Source organism: Mus musculus, chromosome 2 (assembly GCF_000001635.26).
Source record: "Mus musculus strain C57BL/6J chromosome 2, GRCm38.p6 C57BL/6J".
Taxonomy (NCBI): domain Eukaryota; kingdom Metazoa; phylum Chordata; class Mammalia; order Rodentia; family Muridae; genus Mus; species Mus musculus.
Window position 1 is genome coordinate 31238725 of NC_000068.7, and position 26383 is coordinate 31265107.

At 53.4% G+C, this 26383-nt stretch overlaps 1 protein-coding gene across 3 annotated transcripts in view; it reads left to right on the plus strand.

Moving 5' to 3' along the window:
* Window positions 1–6983: 6983 nt before the first annotated feature.
* The window catches only part of Ncs1 (neuronal calcium sensor 1), a 50282-nt gene continuing 30882 nt past the window's right edge, over window positions 6984–26383 (plus strand). For 2 of the 3 annotated variants that reach the window (XR_866008.3, XR_866007.3), the window contains exon 1: window positions 6984–7518. Coding sequence is in view for 1 of the 3 variants with exons in the window: in NM_019681.3 (NP_062655.1) it covers window positions 7455–7518 (64 nt within the window). In the remaining 2 variants the exon portion in view is untranslated. The remainder of the gene's footprint in view (window positions 7519–26383) is intronic. The other variant, NM_019681.3, reaches the window with a different exon arrangement.

The following is a 26383-nucleotide window of genomic DNA, read 5'->3' on the forward strand; positions in this document are numbered from 1 at the left end:
ATGCATGCTCACACCTATCATCATTGCTAAAATGATAACATCGTTATCACCGCCACCATCACCAAAGGGTATATTATCACCATCATCATTACCACCACCACCACCATCATCACCCCCATCATCACCATCATTGCCCTCATCACCATCATCGCCATCATCATCATCATCATCATCATCATCATCACCATCTTCCAGTTTGTTTTGTGCCTCTTTGGCCACTTGGAGGAGACAGCTCTGGCTATGTGGACACCATCTACAGTTGGTTCTGTACACTTGCCTTTTCAGGGAGAGAAAGCAACTTAGGGAAAAAGAATCTCTTTTGACTTCTGGGGTATGAAAACATTGTTGGGGCTGGGGAAGTGTCTTCCTGGGTGAAGCATCTCGCTATGTTGCTATGCAAGCTTAAGCACCCAAGTTTGGATCCCAAAAAACCAGAGTGTGGCAGCGTCCTTTCATAACCTCAGCAGGAGAGAGAGACGAGACAGTGGACCCTGTAGGCCAGTAGTAGCCTGACTCAATATACTGAAGCAAACCAAACCAAACCAAACTAAGTAAGGAAGTGAAAAGAGGAAGCTGCTGAAGATTGGTGCCCAGTGTGGATCTCCCGCTTTTGCATGTACACATGCGCGCGCGCGCGTGCGTGCATGCGTGCGTGCATGCGTGCGTGCGTGCGTGTGCGTGCGTGTGTGTGTGACACACAAACATATATAGCCACCCCCCTACACACACAAGATACACATGTTCGCCACTGGGGGAAGCCACGATAGGGCTGATAGGGCTGGTAGCAACAGCATGACTCCTCACGTTTCAGTTGAGGTGAGAAGCAGAAAGCAAGGCATGCTGGGATTCTTTCTTTTATCTTTTGTATCTATTCGGCAGCCCAGCCCACAGGATGGCGCTGCTCGCGTTCAGGGTGGCTTCTTCTTCAGTTGAATCTCTCTGGGAATGCTCTGACAGGCATGTCTGCTCTCTGATCCCGTTTCAGTCAGGTCGACCAGTCACTGCCCTCACGCTCCTCCGAGGGGCTCATCTTTCCCTACTCTCTGACAATGCTCTATTTTAAAAGTTAAAGAAAGTGGTTGGGCCTGGTGACTCACTCTGTTAATCCTGGCTCTCTGGGATTTGGAGTCTGAGGCCAGCCTGGTCTACTACATTGTAAATTCCTGGATGATCAGGGCTATGCAGTAAGATACTGCCTCAAAAAAAAAATTTTTTTTTTTTTTTTTCCAGTGTTATGGGTTGGGCGCAGGGCCTGGCACATGCAAGGCAAAGCTCCCTCAATGTGCCCAAGCCCAGCCCTGGGGACAGGGACGTGCTGCCATGGCTTATGCAATGGCTTTTGAGGACATTTGATTGACGCATAGCAATGGTGTATGCCTGTAGCATACAGTGTGGTTATTCCCTACAGGGACACCCAAATTCCAAGCTTGGTGACCAAATCCATGAGCGTGGTGTACTCGGCTCCTCAGATGGTCGATCCTTGTCTTTGTGGGAGAGCTTAGGAGTTCTATGCTAGTTAGCTATGCCCTGCATAATTAGTCAGTGTTAACAGCCCTGGAACTGAGTTTTCCTGTCTGGTGGGTTTTACATTTGTTTTTCTTTTCCAGTGCTGGAATGGAACCCGGGCCTGGAGCATGCTAGGCAGGTCTTCTGCTACTGAGCTCCACCCCAGCTCCTAACTGTATTTTCCTAACATGTTATCCAGCCTCTCTCTGACTGCTTTCCTTCCAGCAGCCTTCCATGCCGGTCTGGTACCCACTTCCAGGTGGATTTTTTAAATATTCATTTATTAATAGTATTATATGTGTGTGCGTGCACACACACATGCCATTGGACACCCTGTATTTGAGATTACAGATGTGAGTGCTGGGCACTGATGACGTCCTCTGCAAGAGCAAGCAGTACCCTGAGTCACCGAGCCATCTCTCCAGCCCCCAGACAGTCTTATAAACAATAGGAAGGGTGAGGGGTGGAGCAAGTGAAGGCTTAGGTGTGCTCTCAGCCCACCTCATTCTGATTCCGCAAGTCTGGGTGACAGAGGACAAGCTCTTAGATGGACGTGTGGTCCAGGAGGGCCTCTTCTTCCTCCTCAGGCTGTTTGCACAGGAGAAATGATGTGACCAGGTAGGGATGTGTCCCAGATGTTGAGAGCACTGTCTGTTCTTGCAGAGGACCCAGTTCTGCTCCCAGCACCCACATGGTGGTTCACGCCTCAGTTCTAGGCGATCCAACTCACTCTTCTCACCTCCATGCTCATCAAGCACACACCGCACACACAGGGTGCACACACATACGTGTAGGACACTCAGACACATAAAATAAAAACATACCTTTTTTTGTGTGGGTGTAGTAACACATGCCTTTAATTCCAGCACTCGGGAGGCAGAAGCAGGCAGTTCAAGGCCAGCCTGGTGTGTAGAGTGAGTTCCAGGATAGCCTCAGCATACATACATACATACATACATACATACATACATACATACATAGTGAGACCTTATCTCGAAAACCAAACTTAACAACAACAACAAAAAACCCATCTTAAAAAACAAAACAAACAAAACAAAAAGCTAAATATCCACAAGTTTTCTCCTCCTTCATCCCTAGGAACAGTCCTTCTTTCCTTCCTTTTTTATTTCTTTTTCATTCAGTTGTTTTCCTGTATTTGCATACATGCATCACATAGGCACCCAAGGAAGCCAGAAGAGGGAGGCGGATCTCCTAGAAGTGCAGCTACAGATGGGTTATGGGCTGCCACATGTCCTCTGGAGGAGCAGCACGTCTTAATCCCTGAGCCATGTCTCCAGCCTGCCTCTTACCTTCCTCGGATCCTCCTCATCGACTCCTTAGCCTTGGAGGGGGAGAGATAACCAACGTTTGTGCTGTTCGGTTGCTTTGCTTTTTATTTTATTTATTCCCAGCGTTTGTATGTGCACATGGAGGTCAGAGAAAGCCTTGTGAAATCATTTCTCTCCTTCACCTGTTTGTGGAGATGAACTGGGGATCTCTTACATCCTGGGCTAGCCTCAGACTCACTCCTCCCAAGTGTTTATTCAGCGTTAGGGATCACAGCAGGGACCGGTGCCTGCGGGCAGCTCTCCAACTGAGCGCTTTCTCCCAGCCAGGCTTTTCTCTTTAACAGGAAGCCTCCCCCTCCCCCATCCTCACTTGCAGATCCTGTAGACTTCTTGGAGTCAATGCTTTAGCTCACGACTCTCTTCTTCAAACCTGTCCCCCCAAATGGCCTCAACTCCAAAAATGCATTTTTTCTAGTAGACTCAGCCCTTGACCCAGCAGGACCACACCTGACCCCTCGCGCACCCCGAAGCTGCCCTCTTAGCACCTCACCTGCAGTCAATTGCTCCTCAAGCAAATTTTCACAGGTGCTGTGCTGCCCCCACCCATCCCAAAGCACCCCAAGGGAACCTCTTACCCCAGGGACAACTTGCTGTCTGCACAGGGGGTCTGGGCTTCCACCTTCCTGACTGGCCCTCTTCCAAGTCACTTCTAGGACACCCTGCCCAAATCTTCCAGTCCCTCCTACTTGACCCCCTGGTCTTACAATCCCTGGGTAACCTTGTCCCTGTCTAAGCTGCCACCAGACCTTCAGCCTAGACCTGCAGCCTGGGCCTGTCCGCCTGCTGATGGCTCCTGTACCTGTGTCCTGCACTTGTGCACATGTCTGACAGCATCTCAGCCTCACCCCCCATCACCAAGCTCTTATTTTCTGCCTATGCACTGCCTCCTCCTTACCTCCTAGCCGCCCAGGTCACAGACATTCCCTTGTCCCTGCCGCCTTTGTCTCCCAGTCCTTCCCAGTTCTCCAGGTGCCTGACTCTGCTTTCCTCAACATGAGCCCAATGCAGGCTCTACTCAGCACTTGTCATGCCCAGCCTCACTGACCTGGCAATGACGTTAGGCAGGTTAGATTGCGTGACTGCCTGGAGTGAGTCTCCCTGATGTGACTCTCACCCCAGTCTCCTACTTCTACCTTGCCATCTGCTGTGGCTCACACTGGTGGCTTTTTAAACATTCAGATTTCTTTAGGTGTATTTATTTTGTTATTTTATGTGAATGTATGTCTTGCGTGTATTTATGTACCCCATGTGCGCACCTGGTGCCCTTGGAGGTTAGGAGAAGACATCGGATCCTCTAGGACTGGAGTTACGAATGGTTGTGAGCCAGCATTGGTGTCTTTAAAAAAAATGAGTATGTGTGTGTACAGGTGTGTGGGCAGGCACATGCATGTGTATGTGAAATCAGAGGCTGGCTTCAGGTGTCATTTCTCAGGAGCCACTCACATTGTTCTTTTGAGACAGGGACTGCCACTGGGACATGGGCTCCAACTAGGCTAAGCCTGTCTCTGCCTTCCCCAGCCCTGGAATGAGACGTGTCCACCACCATGCCTGGCTTCCAGCCCCCAACATGTATGTGTGGGGTGTGTATACGCATGCCTAGCCAGCTAGCCATCTTGCCAAGGGCTAGAAGTACAGGCAGGCTGCCATGCCCACCTCACACTCACAGGGGTGCAGGAATCTGAATTCCTGCCTGCACACACGTGTGAGGTAGCTGTTTTCCTCACTGAATCGCTCCCCAGCTCCCATCGGTTTGATCTCAGCTCACCGCCCCCCTGACCCCGCCCCCCCCCCAAGCTTCAGCCCTTCACTTCAGCTGGGCAGATGCTCGAATCACTGGTGTGTACCACAATGCCTGGCAAATTTGGTGGCTTTTATGCGAAGGGGCAGAGGGAGTGCTCTCTCTCCCTTTGTCCCTGTCTTTTTGCCCAAGGCTCTACCAAGTGGAGTCTTTGGACCTTGAACCTCCACAGCCATGAGCCAGAATAGACCCCATTGGATTATAATTCCCCCAGTCACCCTCTTGCCTTTCCTCACCCACCCTCTGAGACTGCTTTTGTCGCAGCTGTGCTCCCTGGCTCTACACAGAGCCTCACTTGGTCCTCAATGCCCTTCTCCCTGCTTCAGGTCATTGATCAGATTCCCTCCCAGGGGCCTCACAGATCCTGGCCTGTACCTGGCATCCCTTGCCTAACCTTGCTTGAGCCATTTCTCCTTGGTTACGTAACATAGTGTCTGTTTCGTGAATTGTTCATGATTTCTATTGTTCCCTGGTCGCTAAATTGTGAGTTCTATTGAGGCAAGGATTTTTTTCAACATCCCCAGGGGCCTGGCATCAGTGGGTGCCTAGCAAATACTAACCCGGTATCAGTGGTGTCCGTGACTGTGAGGAACCAGGCACTTCCCTGACTCCTGTATCCCCCAGAGTCCTGGTTCTTGTCATGGTGTTGGTGACCAGTGGTTGTTGTTGGGCAGGCTTGAGACACGACCATTTCTCATGTTGCTCACTGCAGTGTCTTCAGTCTTCAGTCTAGCACCCAACACATGGAACAACCCCTGGGTTCCTGTAGAGCATAGAACTGTCCTTGAACTCATTATATGGCAGCCATGGTTGCCACTGAGTTCCTGATCCTCCTACCTCCATCTCCCAAGAGATGACAGGCCTGGCTCACAGCTCTCTAAGGCTTCAACTGTTAACCCATGGTCCAAGGTTTCTGTCTGAGCAGGATGTTCAGGTGAGGCTGGCCAGCTCTGAACCTCTTTCTGTGGCTTTTCCTTCGTGTACATTTTGAATCGATCCTCAAAGCTGGGACACCCTGCTCCAACCTCTAGCGAGAATTCCTTTAGCTGTGGCACAGCGCCAGCTTCCAGGATCCATGTCTGCTCACTTCCTGTATCGAACGGGCTCTTCACACCAACAAGCTGGGACCTGGGTCTGGCCTGGGCTCATGTAAGGGAAGGAACCGAGACCATCTGAAGGCTGGAGACATGCAAGAGGTGGGGTTGAAAGGTACCATCGCCCCAGGCAGGGTTTTACACCCTCTGAGAGGGAAAAAAAGAAATTCTGTCCGTGATTGCATCCCTGCTGGCTCAGGAGGGAATGGCTTCATCTTGCCATGGTCTTTCCAGGGCTCTGGTTCCTGGCATGGGTCATTCCTCCCCTACCCGATCTATTTTCATGCCTTTCCCTGAGAACTCTTCCTCCTAATGTTGTCTAAGCCAGTTGTGAACCAGGGATCCTACTGCCTCCCCACCCACTTCCCTGTTTAGCTGGGCTGGCTCCCTGGCCTCTGCTACTAAGACTGGCTCACAGAAGTTGCCACTGGCCCTCAGGGCCTTCTGAGAGCAAGACATATTTCTGCTCCCCTCCCCCTGAGGCTCATTCTTTGGAAGAAGCAAGCGCCAATGGACTAAGAGGTCCAAGTTTTCCTGAGCTGTTAAGGAGACAGAGTTGGGCAGAAAGTCAGGAGAGGTCTCAATTACGATGACATTTTGGGAGGAGGGGAGAGCAGGCCATCCTTTTCCTGGAGTCCTTCCCCAGCTGCAGGCTTCCAGGCATGGAGCCCCACCAACAGGCTCTGCTCCCTCTGGCCACTTCAAGCAAGCCCCACAACAGAGAAGGTTTGAACTGCAAGTACTCCTGGGCACCGGGGACAGAGGCCAGGTCTTTGGGGAAAGCGGCTTGCCAGGCTGGTCTCCAGAAGCTCTGGCCCTTCTGCCTGGCCTCAGATCATTCCCAGCCTTGCCTGGAGCCCCGGGTGTAGAGGCTGCTCTCCCTCCCAGGCCAGACCCCTTCCAGGTTGATACCCCATTCCTCTCTCAATCTGAAGTCACTTCCCTCAAGGCCAGGCAAAAGTGTTCCCACCGAAACCCATGCCAGCCAGCACATCAGGATGCTCCTGGAGAGGTCTGGGATCGCGTCTGTCCTCTTGGCCGCCAGGTCCCCAGCGCCCAACACATCTAAGTGGAATGAATGAATTGCGCCGGGCAGGGATTTGGCCTCGTTCACGTCCGATTTTCCGGGCCCTCCCTGCCCACGCCGCTGCGGAGAGGGGGGAATGGATCGGCGGAGGGGGCGGTGCGGCGACCTCCCAGCGTCCCCGGAGAGCCAACAGGAGAGGGGGTGCCTCAACGCGGAGCTCGCGCCTGTCGGAGCTGGGCGGGAGGTGGCGCCGGGCGATGAGTGGCGGCTCCGAGTCCACCCCTGGCGCGCCGGTGCGGGCGGGAGGCGGGGAGCGTAGGGGCGGCGGCGGCGCAGCAGTAGCGAGCATGTGCTACGCAGCCCAGTAACCAGGGACGACCGCGGCAACCGAGCCCCGGCGGCTGCGGCTCTCAGCCCCGCGCAACTCCTCGCCGTGGCCGCTTGCACCGCCAAGGCCTGGCCCTCGCCGGGTCCCCGAGGCCCCTTGAACCGTCAGCCGCGGTCGCGCAGCACGCCGGAGCCCCGCGCACGGGACGCGCGGGCACGGCCAGACAAAGGCGCGGCCCCGGCCCGGCCCAGCCCGGCCTGCCGGCCTCCGCGCACCCCGGCCCGACCCAACCGCTCCCGCTGGGCGCCCCGAGCGGGTCCGGCCCGGGGAGCGGGGGCCGCGGCCGCCGAGCATGGGGAAATCCAACAGCAAGTTGAAGCCTGAAGTTGTGGAGGAGCTGACCAGAAAAACCTACTGTGAGTGAGCCCCGATCCCAGATCCCCGATTCCCCATCGAGCCGCGACCTTCCCTCCGCCCTTCCCGGCCGCGCCCCTGCCCCGCACCTGGCCCATTGTTCTATCCGCGCCCCCGCCCCCGGCCATGGCTGGGTGTCGCCTGTCAGCGTGCTCCAGGGACCACTCTGGGTCCTCAGGGCATCCGCAGCCCACCCGCTGCTCCCCTCCTGTCCGAAGGACCCGGGCTGTGCCGGGGCGGGGGGCAGTGGTCCCAGGAGGGGGCGCCCGGGCGTTGTGTGGCTCTCCTGCTTGGAGCAGGGTGGGTGGGTGATTCATGCTTAATGATGCTGCTGCGGCTCCTGCCTCTTGCGAGGTTGGCCTGTCGCCCCCTCCCTGGCAAGTGTGACTGTGTTGGGAGGAAGAGGGCTGGCGAGACTGGTAGAACGCTCAGGTAGTGACGGTAGAGGGCCAAGGGTCCTGGGCGCCCTCTTAGATGTCGCACGGTTGGGCTGTATTCTCCATCCCCCCTTCCCTTCTCCTGTCTCTACCGCACCAGGAAATGGGTTTACATGGCCCGAGCTGACGAGCGAAGGAAGGTCTGTCCCACTCCACGGTCCACTAGATCAGTCCCAGGCGTGGCTCTCCACTTGCCCAACTTCACAGATCTGCCTCTGCATCTTTAGTGCCTCCACACCAGGTGTCCCCCCTCCTCGCAGCCTCTCCAGGGGTGGCCCTGGAAGTGGGTCCTGGGAAGCTTTGGCTGAGCGCTCTGCATCACCCGGAAAGACAGGCAGTTAACTGACAGCTCGGTGTAGATGGAGGCTCTGGTGCAGTGCATGGTCTCTGCTCTCACCCCCACCCCCACCCCCGGTATCGGTCTTCTGAGCACGTTTGCAGGTCTTGGTCAACCTAGTGCCTTAGCCCCATGCTCCTCACTCTCCCAGACTTAGAACAAAGGGGGCTTTACTGCCTGGGCTCTCCTGGCCCCTGTCCTGAGGAGTTGGACACCTTGGAGGTCACATCCAGGAGAACTATCCTTCCCAGCCCAGGCTGCCTACTCTCTCTTTCCAGATTGGGTGGGTAGCTTTTTCTAGCTTGTTGCTGTTTGTGAGGTTAACTGGACCCTCGAAGGTGTGGCTCACAGCCATTAGCAGGTAGGCTATTGGTGGGACACCCTCCCTCCCTGAACGGGCCAGGACCCCAGGGTGTGGGGAGGGTAGAGGGCTCCATGGACTTCTCCAGGAACCATGGCATGTGGTGTACCATGCTGTCTCCATGATGGTGAGGCTGGGGGCCACCAATGAGCCCTGTGAAGTCAGGGTCCTGCTTACTGAGTGTGTCATGCACCATCGGCTGTGTCCTTAGCACAGCTGTACATCAACAGCTTGTCCTGTTCTGGGCACTCCAGCTGCTCATAGAGAGGAAGGCAAGGCTGGGAGATGTGAGCTGGCATCCCTGGCTTATGCCAAGAGCCCTCTGTGCCTCTCTTTCCTACCCTGGCCCAGTGCTGGATTTGAAAGACCTTTCGTTCAGCCCCATCTCTGAAGGGCTGGCCATTAACTTGGGAAGAATGGGGCCAGCAGAACTCTTGTCAGGCACTGGCCTGGTGAAGTTCCGCTGAGCTATTTTTAAAGGGCTTTTGTGATGTGGAGCAGTTTTGTTCAGGGATTGAGGCAGTCTGGGCACTTCCCCCTCATCCAAGGCCTCACTTAGGGCTGGGGGACTCACTTGCTTCTCTCTTATCTCCCTGTGAACACCAGCTCCCTCCAGGCAAGTCTATGTGGTTGGTCCACAGCTGCGCTCTCTCTCTCTCTTTCTCTCTCTCTCTCCCCTCTCTTCCAGGGAAATACTGAGTAGGGAGTTAAGGGACGCATCATCCAGGAAGGATTCCCAAATGTCACCATCTCCTATCCCTGCTGCTTGGCTTGCTCTTCTCTTAGGTCTGGGCTGAGCTCTGGAGTTGAGTTCTTGACAGTGTGAATTATGAGGCCGGAGAGATGCTTTGTGCAAGCATGAGGACCCGAGTCAGGTCCCCAGCACACACCTATGTAAGCTGGATACTGTGGTTCATGCTTATAACTCCAGCACGGGGAAGGCAGACATAGAGGGATTCTGGGAGCTCACTGGCCAGCCAGTCCAGTGAAATGGCCAGCTCTGGGTTCATTGAGAGACACCAGCCCAAAGAATAAGGCGGAGGAGCTGGAGAGATGGCTTAGCGGTTAGGAATGAGCACTGCTCTTCCTTAAAGACCAGAGTTCAATTGCCAGCCCCCACATGTGTGGCTCACAACTGCCTGTAACTCCAGCTCAATGTGAGCCACAGTCTCTGGTCTCTATGGGTTCTGTATTCACACACACAACTGCTCCAAGCTCCTTGCACATAATTAAAAATAAAACAAACCTTTAAAAGCAAAGGAAGGTGGAAAGCTGTAACATCCAGCATTGACCTCTGGCCTTCAGCTGCAATCGAAAGGGTAGAATACATCTACACACAAACCAACACACAGAACAAGAGTGAGAGTCATATATTGATTTTGGTTCTTGGTTCTGGGGAGACCCAGTTAAAGAAACATAGCCTGGCACATACTCCAGGTCCCTGACTGTCCTGTGCTGCAGGGTCCAGGTTGGGGACCCAGTGGTCCTACCTGAGTCTATGCTGGGCACCATCCCGGGTTGTGTGGAGGCAGGGGTGGGGGGAGAGGAAAGAAGGGGAGAGAGTGTGTAAGCAGGGGAGGCTGAGGGCTCCATGAGAAGGCTCCACAAGGACTTGACCACACATCTGGATTCATACCTGGCTTGAGCCTGGTCCAAGATAACCTTCTGTCAGGCTTAATGCCCTGGAACTTCCTGTGCTCTTCCTGTGCAGATGAGATTATCTACTGACACTGTGCACGCCTGCTCTTCTCTGGAACTTCCTCCATCTCTAAGGGGACCAGGTTAGCAAAGGTGAAGACCCTCTACCTCTGCCCCCCAGCCTAGGCAGGACTCACAGACGGGCATGAGCCGCAGTGGGAGTACTGAGGGGACGAGGCGGGGGTCTGCCTCACTCTCATAGAGCTGATTGGTGAGACTGTTGTATCTCTGAATAAGCTGAGGGATAAGCCTTTCCTCTTGCCTAGTTGAGCCTTGCTTTCCTTCTCTGCAAAATGGGTTTGGCCTTGGTAGTAGGAAGTGAACAGAGGTATAGTGGGGCATCTTGGTAAAAAGCCAGGGACTATTCCCAAATCATGCCACTATTGCTTGAAAGCATTATTCACACACACACACACACACACACACACACACACACACACACACACACACACATCCTTTTCCAATGCTGGGATGGAACCCAAGACTTTACACACAATAAGCCAAGTGCTCTATCAATGAGCCACCACCTCAGCCTTGAACTTCTTTATGAGCCAGCCTTCAATGTCGTTTGTGGGTGGGTTTCATCTCTGCAAATGGTGCTTCTTGCCATCCCAGTCTTTGCGCTTGACACAGTAACTCAGGGATAGAGTGATTCCTGGGCTATTTTCCCTGAGGCCCAGTAGGGCCTTGTTCTTAAATGCAGTCTACCTCCTCACTGGATCGAGTTGGAACGGTCCTTATCTGCCATTCACTGAGTACCCACTCTGCTGGGCACACAGAGAAGGAACAAGAGACACAGTTCCTGCCTCCAGCGGAAACCAGACTGGCGGCTCACAAATCCTATGTCCTGGTCTCAGTGTACGCAAGGGCAGAGGTACCTTTTCCCCCATCCCACAGATACTGCTAGCCAGAGATATTCTGTTCATGGAAGGGAGGTGTGGTGCTTTGAATATGCTTGGCCCAGGGAGTGGCACTATTAGGAGGTGTGGCCTTGTTGGAGGAAGGGTGTCACTGTGGGGGTGGGCAATGAGACCCTCCTCCTAGCTGCCCGTGAGACAGTCTCTCCTGGCTGCAGTCAGAACAAGATGCTGAACTCTCAGCTCCTCCAGCACCATGTCTGCCTGCACACTGCGGTGCTTCCCGCCGTGATGATACCAGCCTAAACCTCTGAACCTGTAAGGCAGCCCCTATTCAATGTTGTCCTTTATAAAAGTTGCCTTGGTCATAGTGTCTCTTCACAGCAATGGAAACCCTAACTAAGACAGGAGATCACTTCTTGTCTCTTGGTCAGTTTCAGCTTGGCCTTGACCTTGCTTGCCAACCTTGAGCCTCTTTGGCTCTTTTCTAGCACATAGTAGATCAGGAAAGAGAGAAAGGAGTGTGCTCTGTGGCTGTGCTTCAGTGGGCTTCACTGGGGCCACCACCCTGGTCCAGATGGGCTCAGCTTGAGACTTACCAGCTGCACTCTGAAGTTTCTGGTTTGGAGCTGTCCAGGCACCCGGAGAATCTGTTACATAGGATGAAGGATGTTTCCTGAGTGTTACCTGCACCCAGCTCTATTTAGAGAACGGTCTCAGGAGAGGCAACCATCCTGGCACAAATTCCGGAGTTGGGGTGGTGGCTCCAGGGGGTTGTGGTGGGCAGGTCATCCCTGCCCGGGAGAGGGATTCCCGCTGTCCCTGAGAGCCTTCCTTCCTTCGCTGAGGGTGGAACGAAGCAGCTAGAGAAACTTAGGTGAGAGTCGGTGTTGGGGTGGCCACCTAAGGAGGACAACCCAGCTTTGTGGGGAGCAGGCTATGTCCCCCACGGGCTTTGTGTGTGGCCTTGGGTGAGTCACATATCTTCTTCAGTCTCTAGTGTTTGTCTGACACCCTACTTCATGGCTGTCTGGTTCTGCAGGGAAAGACAACACTTTGTAGGCCAGAGAGGGCATGAGGCCTCTGAGCCGCAGAGGCCTCTCTGGGTGGGATTAGGCTCCGTAATCTAGATGTAGGGAGGCTCTAATCTTTTCCTGTGGTGGCGAGGAGACCCTCCCTCCTTGTTTGGAAAATGTGCTTCATGCTGAGTCCTGGAGTGAGGAGGATTCAGGCTAAAAGGAGATCCTCTGGAGCCTGGCTAGCCAGGGGAGCTGCAGTCACAGATCACCTCAGGCTGCGGGTCTTTCCCGTCCCTGTCACTCACCACTCTATATGGAATGTGACTGGCTCCTCCTGTCCCCTCTCCAGACCCCAGATGTCTCTGGAGATCCTTGTCCTGGAAGCCCACACCACCTCAGGACTGAGCCCCATCTGCTCCAGGGTGAGGTCTGAGACCCTTGTGGCACAGGCTGTGGGGACACTGGGGGTGAGTGGGTCTGACCAGAGTCACCCTCAGAAGGTCACGGGCAGGAACTTGGGTATTTTCCAGGAGCTGTGAGGAGCTGTGGGAGGGAGGCGATAGATTTGGGGGACACTGTGAGCAAGGTTAGATTTAGAAAGGACATTCTTGGCTATAGCCTCCCAAAAGAAGGGGACTCGAGGAGGATTATGGGTATCATTGGGGATGGCCTGACAGAGTCTAGAGATACTTAGAGGAGTGCCCAGAGGGTTGCATAGATGGTCTGCACTATTCTGCGCCTTTGGACTTGCTCACTTGTAATTTATAACTTTCCTTTTTTGTCAGTTTTATGATTTACATTATCATTTCCTTCATATGTGTGTGTTTAGGTCAGGGGACACACAGTGGTAGTTAGTTCTCTCCTGCCACCCCACCGTGTGGGTTCTGGGAGTGAACTCTGGTTCCCAGGCTCAGGGGAAGTGCTTTTATCTACCTAGCTCACATCGGGTTTGTTTGTTTGTTTGTCTTTAATGTTTGACATATGCATGCAACATGTTTTTATTTAATCTTCTGTTACTAGACATTAGGTTGCTTCTCACCCATTACAGAGCTGTGAGGACTATTTCTGCTTTGATTTTTTTTTTAAGGATTTATTTATTTTATATATAGGAGCACACTGTAGCTGTCTTTAGATGCACCAGAAGAGGGCATCAGATCCCATTACAGATGGTTGTGAGCCACCATGTGGTTGCTGGGAATTGAACTCAGGTCCTCTGGAAGAGCAGTCTGTGCTCTTAACCACTGAGCCATCTCTCCAGCCCTCTGCTTTGAATCTTTATACATGGTCTGTGGATGTGGCTCAGTTGGTAGAGTCCTTGCCTAGTGAACCTACAAATGCCTTCTCCCCACTCCCCGCCCCCTGGCCCCCGACTGCATGGCCCCGGAAGTCCTCCAGATCAAGGACTCTGCAATTCTAGTTAATAGTAATGAAGAAGATGAACTTGAGACTATGAACTTTCTTTTCTTTCCAATGAGCTTGCAGCCTTGGAATAGAACAGGGACACCCAGTGCTGGCGAGAATGCAGGAAGGTGGCCTGTGGGCCCCACTGTTGCTGAAAAGCTGGTTAGGACATTCTCCTGGAAAGCAAGTCAGCTTGTTTGAACCAAAAGCCTTTCAAGCCGGCTGTGATAGTGTATGCAAGTAATTCTAGATTTCCAGAGATAGAAGGAGAAGAGCTGGACTTCAAAGTCAGCCCAGAAGGCACAAAGGAGACCTTGCTCAAAACGGGGAAAAGGAAAAAAAAAAAAAACAACTTTAAAAATATAACATGATTTTTAACTCCATGATCCCATTTTGGGTTTTGAGTTATTTATCTTTAAGGAAGATATGTGCCAAGATCTGTCCATTTGCCTGTCCATTCATCCATCCATCTGTCCATCTATCTATCAGTCAGTCCATCCATCCGTCTGTCTGTCTTTGTTGTTTTTTTTTGTTGTTGTCACTTTTGTTTGTTTGAGGCAGGATTTCTCTATGTAGCCCAGGCTGTCCTGAAACTCACTCTGTAGACCAGGCTGTCCTCGAAGTCAAAGATTCTCCTGCCTCTGCCTCCTGAGTGCTGGGATTAAAGGTGTGTGTCATCACCACCCAGTGTCTTTGTTAGTTTTTGAGATAGTCTCATGTAGCCCAGGATGGCCTCAAATTCACCACATAACTGAAGATGGACTTAAATTTCTAATCCTCCTGCCTCACTTCCCAAATGCTGGGATTAGAGGGGAGCCCTACCCCACCCTGTTTATGTAGTGCTGTGGATGAAACCCAGGGCTTTGTGTATGCTAAGCAAGCGCTCTCCCAATGGTGGAGTTATGTGCACAGCCCTCAATACCCTGATTTCTCAGTACCTCTCCTCATACTGCACTACAAGCATTGAGGGATGGATGGCCCTAGGCTCTTTGCAGGAGTCTTTCTCTCTTTCTTTCTTTCTATCTATCTTTCTTTCTTTCTTTCTTTCTTTCTTTCTTTCTTTCTTTCTTTCTTCCTTCCTTCCTTCCTTCCTTCCTTCCTTCCTTTCTTTCTTTCTTTCTTTGCTCTCTGTGTTGGGCTTTGGTGGGCGTGTCTTTGCTGCTTCACTGAAGATTTCTGCTTCAGTGCTTTGTTGACATGCTTTGTTCTAAGTAGCTCTACCAGAGAAAACCCAGTGTCCATTGAGAGGAGCATGCTGTGCCTGTCATTGGAGGTTCGGCTTGTGTGTGTGTGTGTGTGTGTGTGTGCCTGGGTGAGCTTATGTGAGGCATGTGCAGGCAGAGGCCAGAAGAGGGCATTGAACCCCTTGGAACTGAACCCATAAGCGGTGTGAGCCTCCTCTCCCCCATGTGGATACTGGGAACCAAGCCCAGGTCTTCTGAAAGAGCAGGAAATGCCCTTGACCCCCAAGCCCTGTTCTGGACTCCTGATGTCTCAATGTCCCCATCTAGGAGTTGAGAGAGATAGTGTAGTATTGAACTTATCAGCTCTTCTCAGCGCCCCTGGTCTGTGGTAGCCTGGTAGCCGTGAGAGACCCACATGATGCATGGCCCTTGTGACTTAGGGCCGTGTTTGGTGCTCAGGAACATCTAAAAGCAGCTCTGTGTGGCCCCTCTTTCATAAATAAAGACAGGGAAGCTTGGGGGTAGACGCTGGCCTATGGCTACAGTTTGGCAAGTGATGTAGCTGAAGTTTGAGCCTGGTCCCATCCAGCCCTGGGCCTGAGTGTTTAATACTCAGCCTATACTGGTGGGATGCTCTGAGCATGCTCTGTGGGGGTGTGGGGGAGCCTGTGTGGGCGGTGCAGGCTGGAAAGGGGCTGAGGGTCACGTGTGCAAGCTCTGACTCACGTGTGCATATTCTGAGTGTGACAGGGTCGTGGCATGTGTCAGGAGTGGGTGAGCCATCTTGGTCTGTGCAGGAACACACATCGTGTCTGGGTTGGGGGAGTAACTCTGTGCAGGTTGTAAATGCAGATGTACCTGGCTGGAAAGGGCCAGATGGGCCAAAGGATGTCTCAGCTCTGCAACTGGGGAATATGTCTGCTGCTTCTCAACAACCCCCCTTGCCCTTTCCATCAGAGGCCAGTTGCTGGTGGGCATGAAGGAGTGGAGGAATGATAATGGGCACTGGAGTATCAGGCAAAAGCTGGGTGTCCTGAGTATTGACTGGGTGTGGTGTCACATAGTATAGCTCCCCTGTGGCTGAGAACGGGATTGGTGCCCATTTTATAGGACATGGGAAGGAAGCTCAGGCAGTCTGGGGCATACCAAGGTCTTTTAACCATTTAGCAGCAGTCTTGGGCTCAGGCTAATCTTATCCCCATGTGGCTAAAACCATGCCCTTTCTCTCATGAGCATACTCTCCTATGATCTCTGAGCACAGGGTCATGAGCGCCCATCTCACTATCAGACACTGGCCAAGTGTTCTGGATTTGTGGGGTGGGGGTGAGGCCAGGCGGTGAACAGGATATCTTGCCTCCTCCCATGGGCATTTGGGCAACTCCTGCCTTGGCTTTCTGCCTTAAGGAGGCAGAGGTAAGGCCCCATGGGTGATCATATTGGAAGCATGGAGTGGGTGTGGTCAGGAGTAATCAGGGAACTGTTGATCCCAGTCTCCAGCCCTCAGGCCTTGCTCAACCTCCACCTAACCCAAGGGAGACAGCTGAAGGCAGTGTGCCTAGCTCTGGGATCTCGTGAAGGGCCCCCATGGTGTAGGACTCCCAGCTTCACCGTGTGTGCACTACCCCTGTTTGTGTGTATGCACACTTGTGTGTGCTTAGTGTGGGTACCTGTGTGTGGAGGCTGGAGATCAGGTCTTCCTCTTTGCTCTCCACCTTTTCTCTTGAGTCAGAGTCTCTCACTGAGCTGGGAGCTTTGCTGATTGGCTAGGCAGGCTGGCCAGAGAGCTCTATGTCCTGCCTGCCTGCCTGCCTGTCTCCTCAGCTGCAGTCGAAAGCTTTGCCACACCTGGATTTTACACAGGTGTGGCTGTCAGATCCTATAGCAGACACTATAGTGGCTGAGCTGTCTCCCCAGACCCCTGTTCCTGCTCTGATGGTAGGCTGGGGCTGGGGATGAGATGTGCAAGGGTGACGTGGCACCCAGCGTGCCCTAGACTGCTGTGCCCCTGCCTGATGTTTGACACAGCTTGGCTGCCGTACGATGTGTCTTTGGATAAAGGAGGAGACCCAGTCCTTATGGATTTGATGTGGATTCAGGAACAAGGTGATATATAGAGTCGCTGTAATGGAGAGTCCTTGAGGCTTCGACCATATCTTGTGGCTTTTGGTCTATGTGCAGCAGAGTTGTTAAGGGATGGGTAGGCGAAAGTGGCTTCCATTGTTCCCACTTCCAGACCCTTCTTCCTGGGCCCTTTCCTTTGAGCTCACTTGCTTGGCCTGGTCTGCACTGTTACCTAGCAGTCCCTGGGAACTGCTAGGGTCCAGCCAGGGCCTTGTGTCTGGCTGTCCCTCTTAGAAGGTCTCTGCCTTCCTGCCTCTCCTTTTGGTGTGATGTTATATAGATCAACTCTGGGGAGATCAATTATTCTGCTTGGGGAAGCTCTTCTGGCCCGAGGAGCACAGGTTGGGGGCCTGGGAAAGGCTGCAGGGCTGGCTCCAGCATGCCTGGCTTTCCAAGGTGGCCGGGAAACTGGTAGACTCAGAGCCCCTGTGCCCTGGATTCCGGGAGTGAAGGAATGTGGCTCTCAAGAATGTTTAACCCGGGCAGAAATAGCACACTTGCCTCTCCTTATTTTGGGCTCCAGTTCTCAGCATAGGGTGCTGATCTCTCACCCTAGTCTGGGGCCACAGCTGTCCGCGTCCCCCACAGCTGCCCGGGTCCCCCACAGCTCTGGCCTTTTGGGGACAAACAGTGGCCTCTTTTTCCAGCTTTATTATTATTATTTTAACCAAGAAGTTGCCGTGGGAACCAGAAAGCGGTTCTGACTTGGAAGTACACACAGGCCCTGTAATTACTTCCTTGGCCCCTCAGCCTCCTCTGAGCATCTCAGGGAGGGAGGGGCATGGAGTCCTGAGGCCTGTCTGCTGTCGTCTGCCTCGGGGAACTGCAGCTCAGGGACTTCCTGCCCCCAAGGCTAGCTTCAAATCCTCCCGACTCCCTTCTGGCATGTCAGCTTGCCCCCCAACATACACACTAGCCCGGGAGCTATCTGTAAAATGGGCAAAGTGAGGGAACCTGCCCAGAGGGTTAGACAGAGCAAGCAAAGCAAGTGTGAGAAACACTGGCGAGGGGCCTGCCTCTCTCTCTCTTACTGCTTCACACATCCGTGGAGAGAGCCACACCCCTTGCAGGCTCGCTACAGCGTGGGTGGCTGAACTCTGAACTCCGGATGCTCAGAGAAGGCTGACTACACGCCACCCAGAGGCGGCTCCCTGCCAGTGTCTCTTGGATGCGGTAGAGGCAATGTGTATAACCCTCTTCCCCCCCTACACACTCAGCTGTGGGCTGTGAGGCTGAAGCTGGGGCTCTCTGCAGGGCTCCCTGCTCTGGTCTGCTCCCCAGCCTCACCCCCATCCCTACTCCCCACTGGCACCCCAAACACATTTGTCAAGATGAATAGGAAAGCCAGGACAGAAGTAAATAGCTAATGGATGCTCCAGGCTTCTTCTAACCCATCCTGAGCCTGCTTCTCTACCTGGCATTAAACTTGATCCCTTTTTCTAGGACTCCTGAGTCGGGGGTCTTCTGTCAATTTCTGTGGCTTGCAGGGGGGACAGGTTGGGTCTGAGGTGGCAGCCCTCATCCCTCCTTCCTGCCCTCCCGCACCTGCCTCTTGGTAGGAACCAAAGCTTCCCTTCAGAGCAGGAGACGGGGCTATTTTTGGCACTGTGGGGGGAGGCGAATGCTTTCCTTCTGTTCAAAAATACATGGTGTGCACTGTGCAAACAGGGAGCTGGGCTGCTCGAAGCCTGCGCTCCTGGGCACTGGGCCTCTTGCCATGGTCCCTGAACCCTCTGGAGCTCTGTAGTCTACACATCCAACCAGGCAGGGTGACCATTGTCTTCACACTGCTTGTCATGGGGCCCTTGCTGGGCTCAAGAGGAACATGATCTTAATTATAAGTAGCAGCAGCCATCACAATATAGAGGCTCCTGCTTTAGGGGCTCTGGCTGGGATGCCTGTCTCCCTGGACTGGAGAAGCTGAGGGCAGCTCTGACAGTGCCCTAGGGCATTCTGGGAAGGATGCCCTGCAGCTTTGGGAGAGAAACAGAGAGTCCAGGGGAGCCCCAACTGGCTAAAGGGTTCCTCTGGCTGCCCCTTTAGTTCTCATTTCCTGGTTGAGAAAGTGGTTTTAGGCTACCTGCCTCAGTTTACCCTGTGGTACTGACACAAGGGAACATGGACTGTTGGTTCTCTGGCTTATACGGCATCCATAATGTGGTGGAGAAACAGAAGTGAGGCCAGTTTAAATGTCAAGACAAGCTGTTGGTACAATGGGGGACGTATGTATGCAGCATAGGCACCTGTGGGAGGGCTTAAGTGGCATGTCAGCTTAGCATCTTGTGTACTCCTTCCCTGATGGAGGCAGGAGGAGGTCAGGGTAGAGGAGATTTGGGCCAGCAGCTTCGCCTGATACCAGTGTCAGGACAGGGTTACTCTCAGGACCTGTGTCCTGGACGTGGTCTAGGAGGAAGATGATGCTGGTGACAGCAGTCCTGTGCTGGGCCCACCAAGCATGCTAAGCTGGACAGGAAAGGAGGAGAGCTGCCAGGTTAGAGATAGGCCTAGCTATGAGTGCACACATGCATCAATACATGCATTCATGTATATGTGTGTGTGTGTGTGTGTGTGTGTGTGTGTGTGTGCGAGTGTGTGCGCTCACACGTGCATGCATACACATATGGAAGACATAGACACAGGCTGGGTGTTTTCTCAACTGCTTTCTACCTGATTTCTTGAACAGATCTGTCACTGAGCCTGGAGCTCACCATTGGCTAGACTGGCCAAGGGTCCCTGCCTCTTCTCCCCCCTCCCACCCACCACACTCTGTCCTGGGATGCTGGGGATCTCAACTCAGTCCCTCATCATTTCAGAGCAGACATTTTACCCATTGGGCCATCTCCCCAGCCCCCTTTCCTCTGTCCTTCCTTCCCTTCTCCCCTCTCTCCTTCCTTCTTTTCTTGACAGCATCTCATGTAGCCCAGGTTGGCTTCAAACTCCCTGTGTAGCTGAGGATAGCCTTGAACCTCATGCCTCCACCTTCAGCAGTGGCACTACCACTCCTGGTCTGTGAGGCGCTGGGACCTATTCTAGGACCTTGTGCGCACTGGGCAAGCGCACGCTAGCTTCCTAAGCTTCAGGTTCACGTCCACGAAGGACAGGAGGCATCTGTTCCAGTAGGTGCCTGCCGAGATTGGTGTGCAGTGGCTAACCCCCTGAAGTCCGTGTCCTCTCCCAGCCCCCACAGAGAAGCGGCTTGGGAAACAGGCCGTAAGTGGCTGGGAATACTCTATAGACCTAGAAGATGAAGGCAGCAGCGAGTGCAGTGGTCAAGGTCACAGCCTGACTTGGTGCTGCAAGCTTCTATCTGCCCATCTGCACCTGTCACTTTGACGGGTGACTGACAGCAGCCACCCTCCTGCCCAGCCAGTTTGGGGTCCTCCAGTACCTCGGAACCACTAGCTCAGCGGTGAGTCACTGGGGTGCCTCCTCCTTGGAGATCAGGGCCACGCCCCTACCCTGGCTCTTAAAGGGCCAGCTCCAGAAGCAGCACTAGAGCATATTTGCTTAGAGCTGTTATGTATTTCAGTCCTCCTGGCCTGACGCCCGGGAATTCATGGCCAGAACTTTCCAGGGTCTCTGCTGGAGCTAGACCTCAGCGTCTGCCGATGGGTTTCTGGAGCAGGGTCGCTGCATGGATCGGGAGGGGAGGAGTGGGAGGGGCTAGCTGAAGGCGGGGCTACTTCACTCCAGCATGGTCCCTGCCAGTTCAGCTAGTTATCCTCTCAGTAGGGCATTGCACCCTTCTTTGGGGGAGATGGGTCTCATTAGGGATCCCTCATCACCCTTTCCCCAATCCTGTTCTGGGCTCCACAGGCTGTGACATTCCCAACCGTGACTGACCAGGAGTGCCTGAGCTGTGAATGGCGGTCAGCCTGGTGTGTCACCAACCATGGGCTGGGGGAGGGGATCTGGAGGGCATGAGCGGAAGTGGGAAGGTGGGCTGTAGGAAGGAGGTCTCCTGACCAGAGCGGTTCCTGGGGTAGAGGCAGGAATGCCCAGGTCCTACCAGTAGGACCTGCCATGCTCTGCTTATCCTGTGGCTGCGGTGACACCTTTATTAATAGTGGCAGTTGCTAATGCTTCAGGACACCTGTCGTGTTCCCTCTGCCCGGATGACAACAGCCTCCTGTGGCTAAGGCTTTGTTCCAGCAGCATGTGGCCACCTGAGGCACCTCTGTGCTCTGTGAGGTCAGAGCTGGGCGGGCAGCTGCTTTCTCCTAGTTGCAGTTCCACAACTGACTGTGCGCTGTAAACTTTTGCCTGTCAGAGGACTGCTTTCTGCCTCTGGGCAAGCCTCTATACAGCCTTTCCCTCCACCCTGGTTACTGCTCCCCCATGTCCAGACAGGGTTCCATGTAGCCCAGGCTAGCCTCCAACTTGCCCTCTGATGCTCTTCCTCCCAAGTGCTGGATTCACAGTGAGCACCACAATGACCTGTCTTATAGGGCGCTGGGATGGAACACAGCTCTGTGCACACTGGGCGAGCACTCTACTAAGTGAGCTTTTATCACTCTGGTCTTTCTTACCACATGGGTGAGTAGACAGCTTTGTACTTCAGGTCTGTCCTGGTTATATGAGGAGCTTGGAGGACAGGAGCCATGGGGGTCACTGCTGTACCTCCAAAGCCCCACTCAGGGTGTGGCCTGCTGTGATTGTTAGATGAGGAACTTAAAACTCCTGTGTCTTAATCTCATCTTACCAGGAAGGCATCACTGCTCCCATTTTTCACAGGAGGAAACTGAGGCCCAGCGAGGTTAGTTCAGTTGCCTGAAGTCAGAAGACACACCAAGAATGACTAGGTTTAGAGAAGGATCTTTCAGTGAATTCAATGTGTTGTCTCTGCCTCCTGTCAGGAGCCACAGCAGACTTGGTCTGAGAAGCACTGGAATTGGGCTGTATGAAACCTTGGGGAAGTATTCCCTATGCAGGAGTGTGCAGGAAAACACCTCACACCAGCATCCCTCTGAGGGGCACAGAAGGTGTCGTCCCCTACAGGCTCCCTCCTCTTGGAAGGCGCCCAGTCAGGTAGTAGAAGAGGCTTAAACTAGAGAGCAGCCCTGGTCCCTCTTCCGTGTTTCTCACGTGTGTGTACATGTGCATGTGTGTGTCCCAGAGAGCAATAAAGAAGGCTGGGGACATTGCAGCAAGCGGCCATTGAACACCATCCGCAGAAACATGTGTACCGAGCACCTACCACACACCAACCAGTACTGTTTAACTACAGTCGTGGGCACACATGTCCTGCTTGTTGGAGCTTGCAGCAATTGGGAGGAGGGGACTGGACACTGAGCAGTGGCAGAGCCGTTTCTCATGCATACTCTTTCCCCAAGGTCACAGTCAGGGACATTCCCGGCAGTCTTTTTCTTACGCACAACTATGGTGGGCTTTGGCTCCCTATGTCCTTAGAGAAAAGCCAAGACTCAGAGAACTTAGTCAGTGGGTCCACGGTTACACAGTTGGATGCTGTCAAGACTCGACCTAAACGTGGGTCAGCCAGAGCAAGCAGATGGGCCAGCAGAACCTGAGGCCCTTTGCTATCTAGTACCAGCAAGATCTGGTACTGAAGTCAGTTTGGACCAGAGATTTGGTACCCTAGGAGCGGAAGCAAGCTCGGCATTCCTGTTCTGAAAATCATCACCTTCTAGCAGTGACGAGACACTGTTGTGGAAAATTCCACACCTGACCTCATGGAATGGATTGCCGCAAAAATTCGGTTGCCCTAAAAATCCTGTACAAAACCACCCTCAGGTTGTATACAGAAGGTGTGCGATGGTTTTCCTCCCGAGGAATGTCTCATTGCACAAATGCAAACTCCCCCAATTAAGGAGCGCCTCTAGATCTGTGGAACTTCTGTTGTTTTGTTTGTTAGATTTTTGAGACAAGGTTTCTCTGTGTAGCCCTGGCTGTCCTGGAATTCACTTTGTAGATTAGGCTGGCCTGGAGCTCACCTGCCTCTGCCTCCACAGGGCTGGGATTAAAGGTTTACACCATCAATCTGCAGAACTTTTGATAAGGGAGCCTAAACCTGTGTAAGAGTTGGATCACATTTAAAGGAGTCAGCTCCCAGCACGCACTGGGGGACATGTCAAGCACACACCTTCTCCACCACATTCAGGAGGTGCACAGACCCTGGTCCAGGATCCATCTCCACTGCGCTTGGACAGGTAACTTCACCTTTGGGTGACACAGTTTCCTCATCTGTGCAGTGGAGAGCCTCAAGCACTTTGTCCCACCGTGTGGTTTAGGTGTGTAATAAGATGAGTGCCGCCTGGCATGCTGGGAGTATCCCTTCTTCCTCACCCCACGGCGGGGATTCACAAGGCAAAGTGCATCTTTCTGGAATTTGACTTCAACACGTTGGGGGAAAAGTGTGGCTTACATAGAAATTAAAATCACTATAGTTTACAGTTTTGTTTCTGAAGTAAAAGAAAATGTATAAATTATAGGGCAGACAGTAGTATTTATAGAAATATTGGATCAGAGTAAAACTTTGAACCAACACTTGCCGCATGAGTGTATATGAGTGTGTGCATGTATGTGTGTGCGTGTATGTGCACACATATGCATGTGGTCAATAATCAGGAGCCATTCTTAGCCCTCTCCACCTCACTTTTTGAGACCAGTTCTCTCACTGAACCTGGAACTCTCTGCTTGGCCAGATGGGTTGTCCAGCTAGCTTCAGGGATCCTCCTGTCTCCACCTCCCCAGCGCCAGGATTGCAAGCACACCCAGGTTTGTGTGGATGGATCCTGGGGATCTGAGCTTAGGCTCTCATGTCTTCTCCATCAGGACTGACTGAGCCATCCCTCTATCCCCCAAACCTTGCTTTTGATGGCTGCATGGCAGTCTCTCAACTCTTGGGCCACCAACAGCCTTCTCTCCTTAGGGAGTCTGTGGGGTGCACCTCGAGGGAGCTCCTGGACTCCTTCAACTTGTATGCAGACCTCCTCTGGGGATGAAGCACTGTCCTTTTGACTACTATTAGCCCCTTTGTCAGATGAAGAAACTGAGGCTCAGCAAGAAGGAGCCTCGCAGCCTACGGCAAGGCAAAGCTTGGTTCTTCCAAGAAGGGCTGTGTTGATGGCAAGTGCCCCTTGTGCCTGCTGGACAGTCACTCTGTTCTTGCCATGCAGCTGGTGCCTAGCAGATGCTTTCCCTTGCTGGGGGGTAGGGAGCGGGGGGCAAGGAGGAAGCTCACAACCACCCCTAGCTTAGCACACAGGTTAGCTGGGCCACTGATTTCCTTTGTCCTGCCACCGGCTGTGTGATTTGGGTGGCTTGCTGTCACCTCGTTGGAGCCACAGGGGTTTCTTACAGTGGGCTAGCAGAGAATTTTCTCACCACAGGGTCTGGTACAGTCTCTGGGCTCAGCCAATGGAAACAGCTGGGGCTCAGAAGGGTCTGAAGGACTGGGAAGGAAATGGAACTTGAGGTCTGAATGGATCTGAGCAGCCCAGCATCTGTGCTCCTCCTAGGGCCTGGCTCCTCTCCCTGGCAGCAGCCGGAAGCTGTCCATTTTGCTGTGTGTTAACACCAAGGCCTAGCCCTGCCAGCTGTATCTCCTAGCACCCACCCAGAAGGCAACGAGAGCCCCAATGTTTTATTTTGACACCACCACTTGTCCCCAGTATAATAACAGCAGTGTCCTTGTGTCCAGTGCTGGGCTGTCTGCCACGTGTATTTTCCCATCGGCTCTGTCAGCCGTCCTACCCCAAGAGGAAGCAAGGCTCAGAATGGCGTTCAAGTACATTGATGGGTGTCTTATAATGACCAGTAGACATGCCCTTATCTGCACCGAGGCCGTTAGTGGGAGAATGTGGGTTCTGGTGCTGTAAGCTCAGGGCCATGTCTTAGAAATCAGAGCAGAGCTGGTCCAGTCCAGCCTTCAGGTACCCTAGACACTGAGAGACCCGTACTCACATCTGTGGAGCCGGGCCTTGTGTTGACCTACTCACCACACAGGGCAACCAGATCGCGGGGATGTGAGGGGAAAGAGCTGGGGGTTGGGTGCCAGGGGCAGAAAAGCCAGGCCAGGGTGTTCGAGTCTGCTTAGCCTGTGGATTTAAACATGGCGTGAGATTCCTGCTTATGAGCGAGATCACTTTGTCACAACAGAGCACAGCCACAGCCTGTGAGTCCTGCCCATGTGGAGGCCAGATGCAGACTGGGTGAAGGGCCCAATGTGTGGCCAGCCCGAAGAGGAGTCTCCACCAGTCGCCATAGCATCTCTGTGGGCAGAGTGGGGGGAGGGGGAGGGCTGTTGCACAGAAGGTGCAGTGTGGGGGAGGTAGGCAGGGCCTGTATGTCTTTCTTGTTGACTTGTGCTGTGCCCAGCCCAGAGCCGCCCAGCTGGGCTGGCACAGAGAACATGGGTAGAAATAGCGACTGCCAGCTGGAGGCTGGGCTGTTGCCACCCCACTCCTGGAGGGGCCTGAAGAGGACTGATCCAGGAGCCCTGTTCTGTGTCACATTGAGGGAGGGCCCAGGGATTCTGGGTGGGTCAGCATATGTCTCGGCAGAGTCGGTCTCTGGCCTCTTTTGGGAAAGAGGAACGGGCAGGACAGGAGCTCTGATTCTCTCCCTGGCAGAGGCGTTGGGTAGTAATCACAGTAGCACTGCTGGCTCGGTGCCAGGCCCTCTGCATGTGCTGTCATGTTCTCTCTGTCTGCTAGGAGTCAGTAATTCCAAGTGCTACAGCTTAGAACTGGGCAAGGTCCCTACATGCCAGAGCTCTGCCATCTTCTGGTCCCCATGCTGCCCCCTGATCTTTTCAGCACAGGGAGCTGCTGTTCCGTCCATTTGCTTTGCCTGGGAAATGCTTTTACCAGACCCAGCTTACTTGCCAGGGTCGGTCACCTCATGGCAGGTATTTAGGGATCCCTGGAATCCTTCCCTGGGATCGGAGAGAAGCACCGGGGCTAAGATCATGCACTGAGTTAGAAGCCTAGGTGGGCTGCCAGGATGTCCACTCCTGTCCCCGTGCAGCTCAGGGAGCTGGAGAGCTGGCCACTATAGCCACTAGGAGGGTGAGGCCCATGGAGTTTAACCCTCTCTTGCCCAAGTTGCCTCACTTTCAGAATGGGAAAATGAGGCCCAGAGAGCATGGGGTGACTAAATTTTCAGGGAGACTCCTGCTGGGACTCACAGCTCCTTGGGGAGGGTGGGAACTGTCATAAGGTGGGAGGGGCCAGGCTGAGCTGAGTGCCTCAGGATAGATGAAGTGTATCCCCTTTCTCTGAGAAAGCTCTGCCATTACCATTGTTTCAGTTTGTTTTCTGTTGCTGTGATAAACACCAAAAGCCACCCATGGAGGAAAGGGTTGATTTTGGCTTACAGCTTACAGCCATTTAATTGCAGGGCAAGGACTCACACAGGGCAGGAGCTGATGCAGAGGCCATGGAGGGCTGCTGCTTCCTGGCCTGCTCCTCGGGACTTGCTCAGCCTGCCTT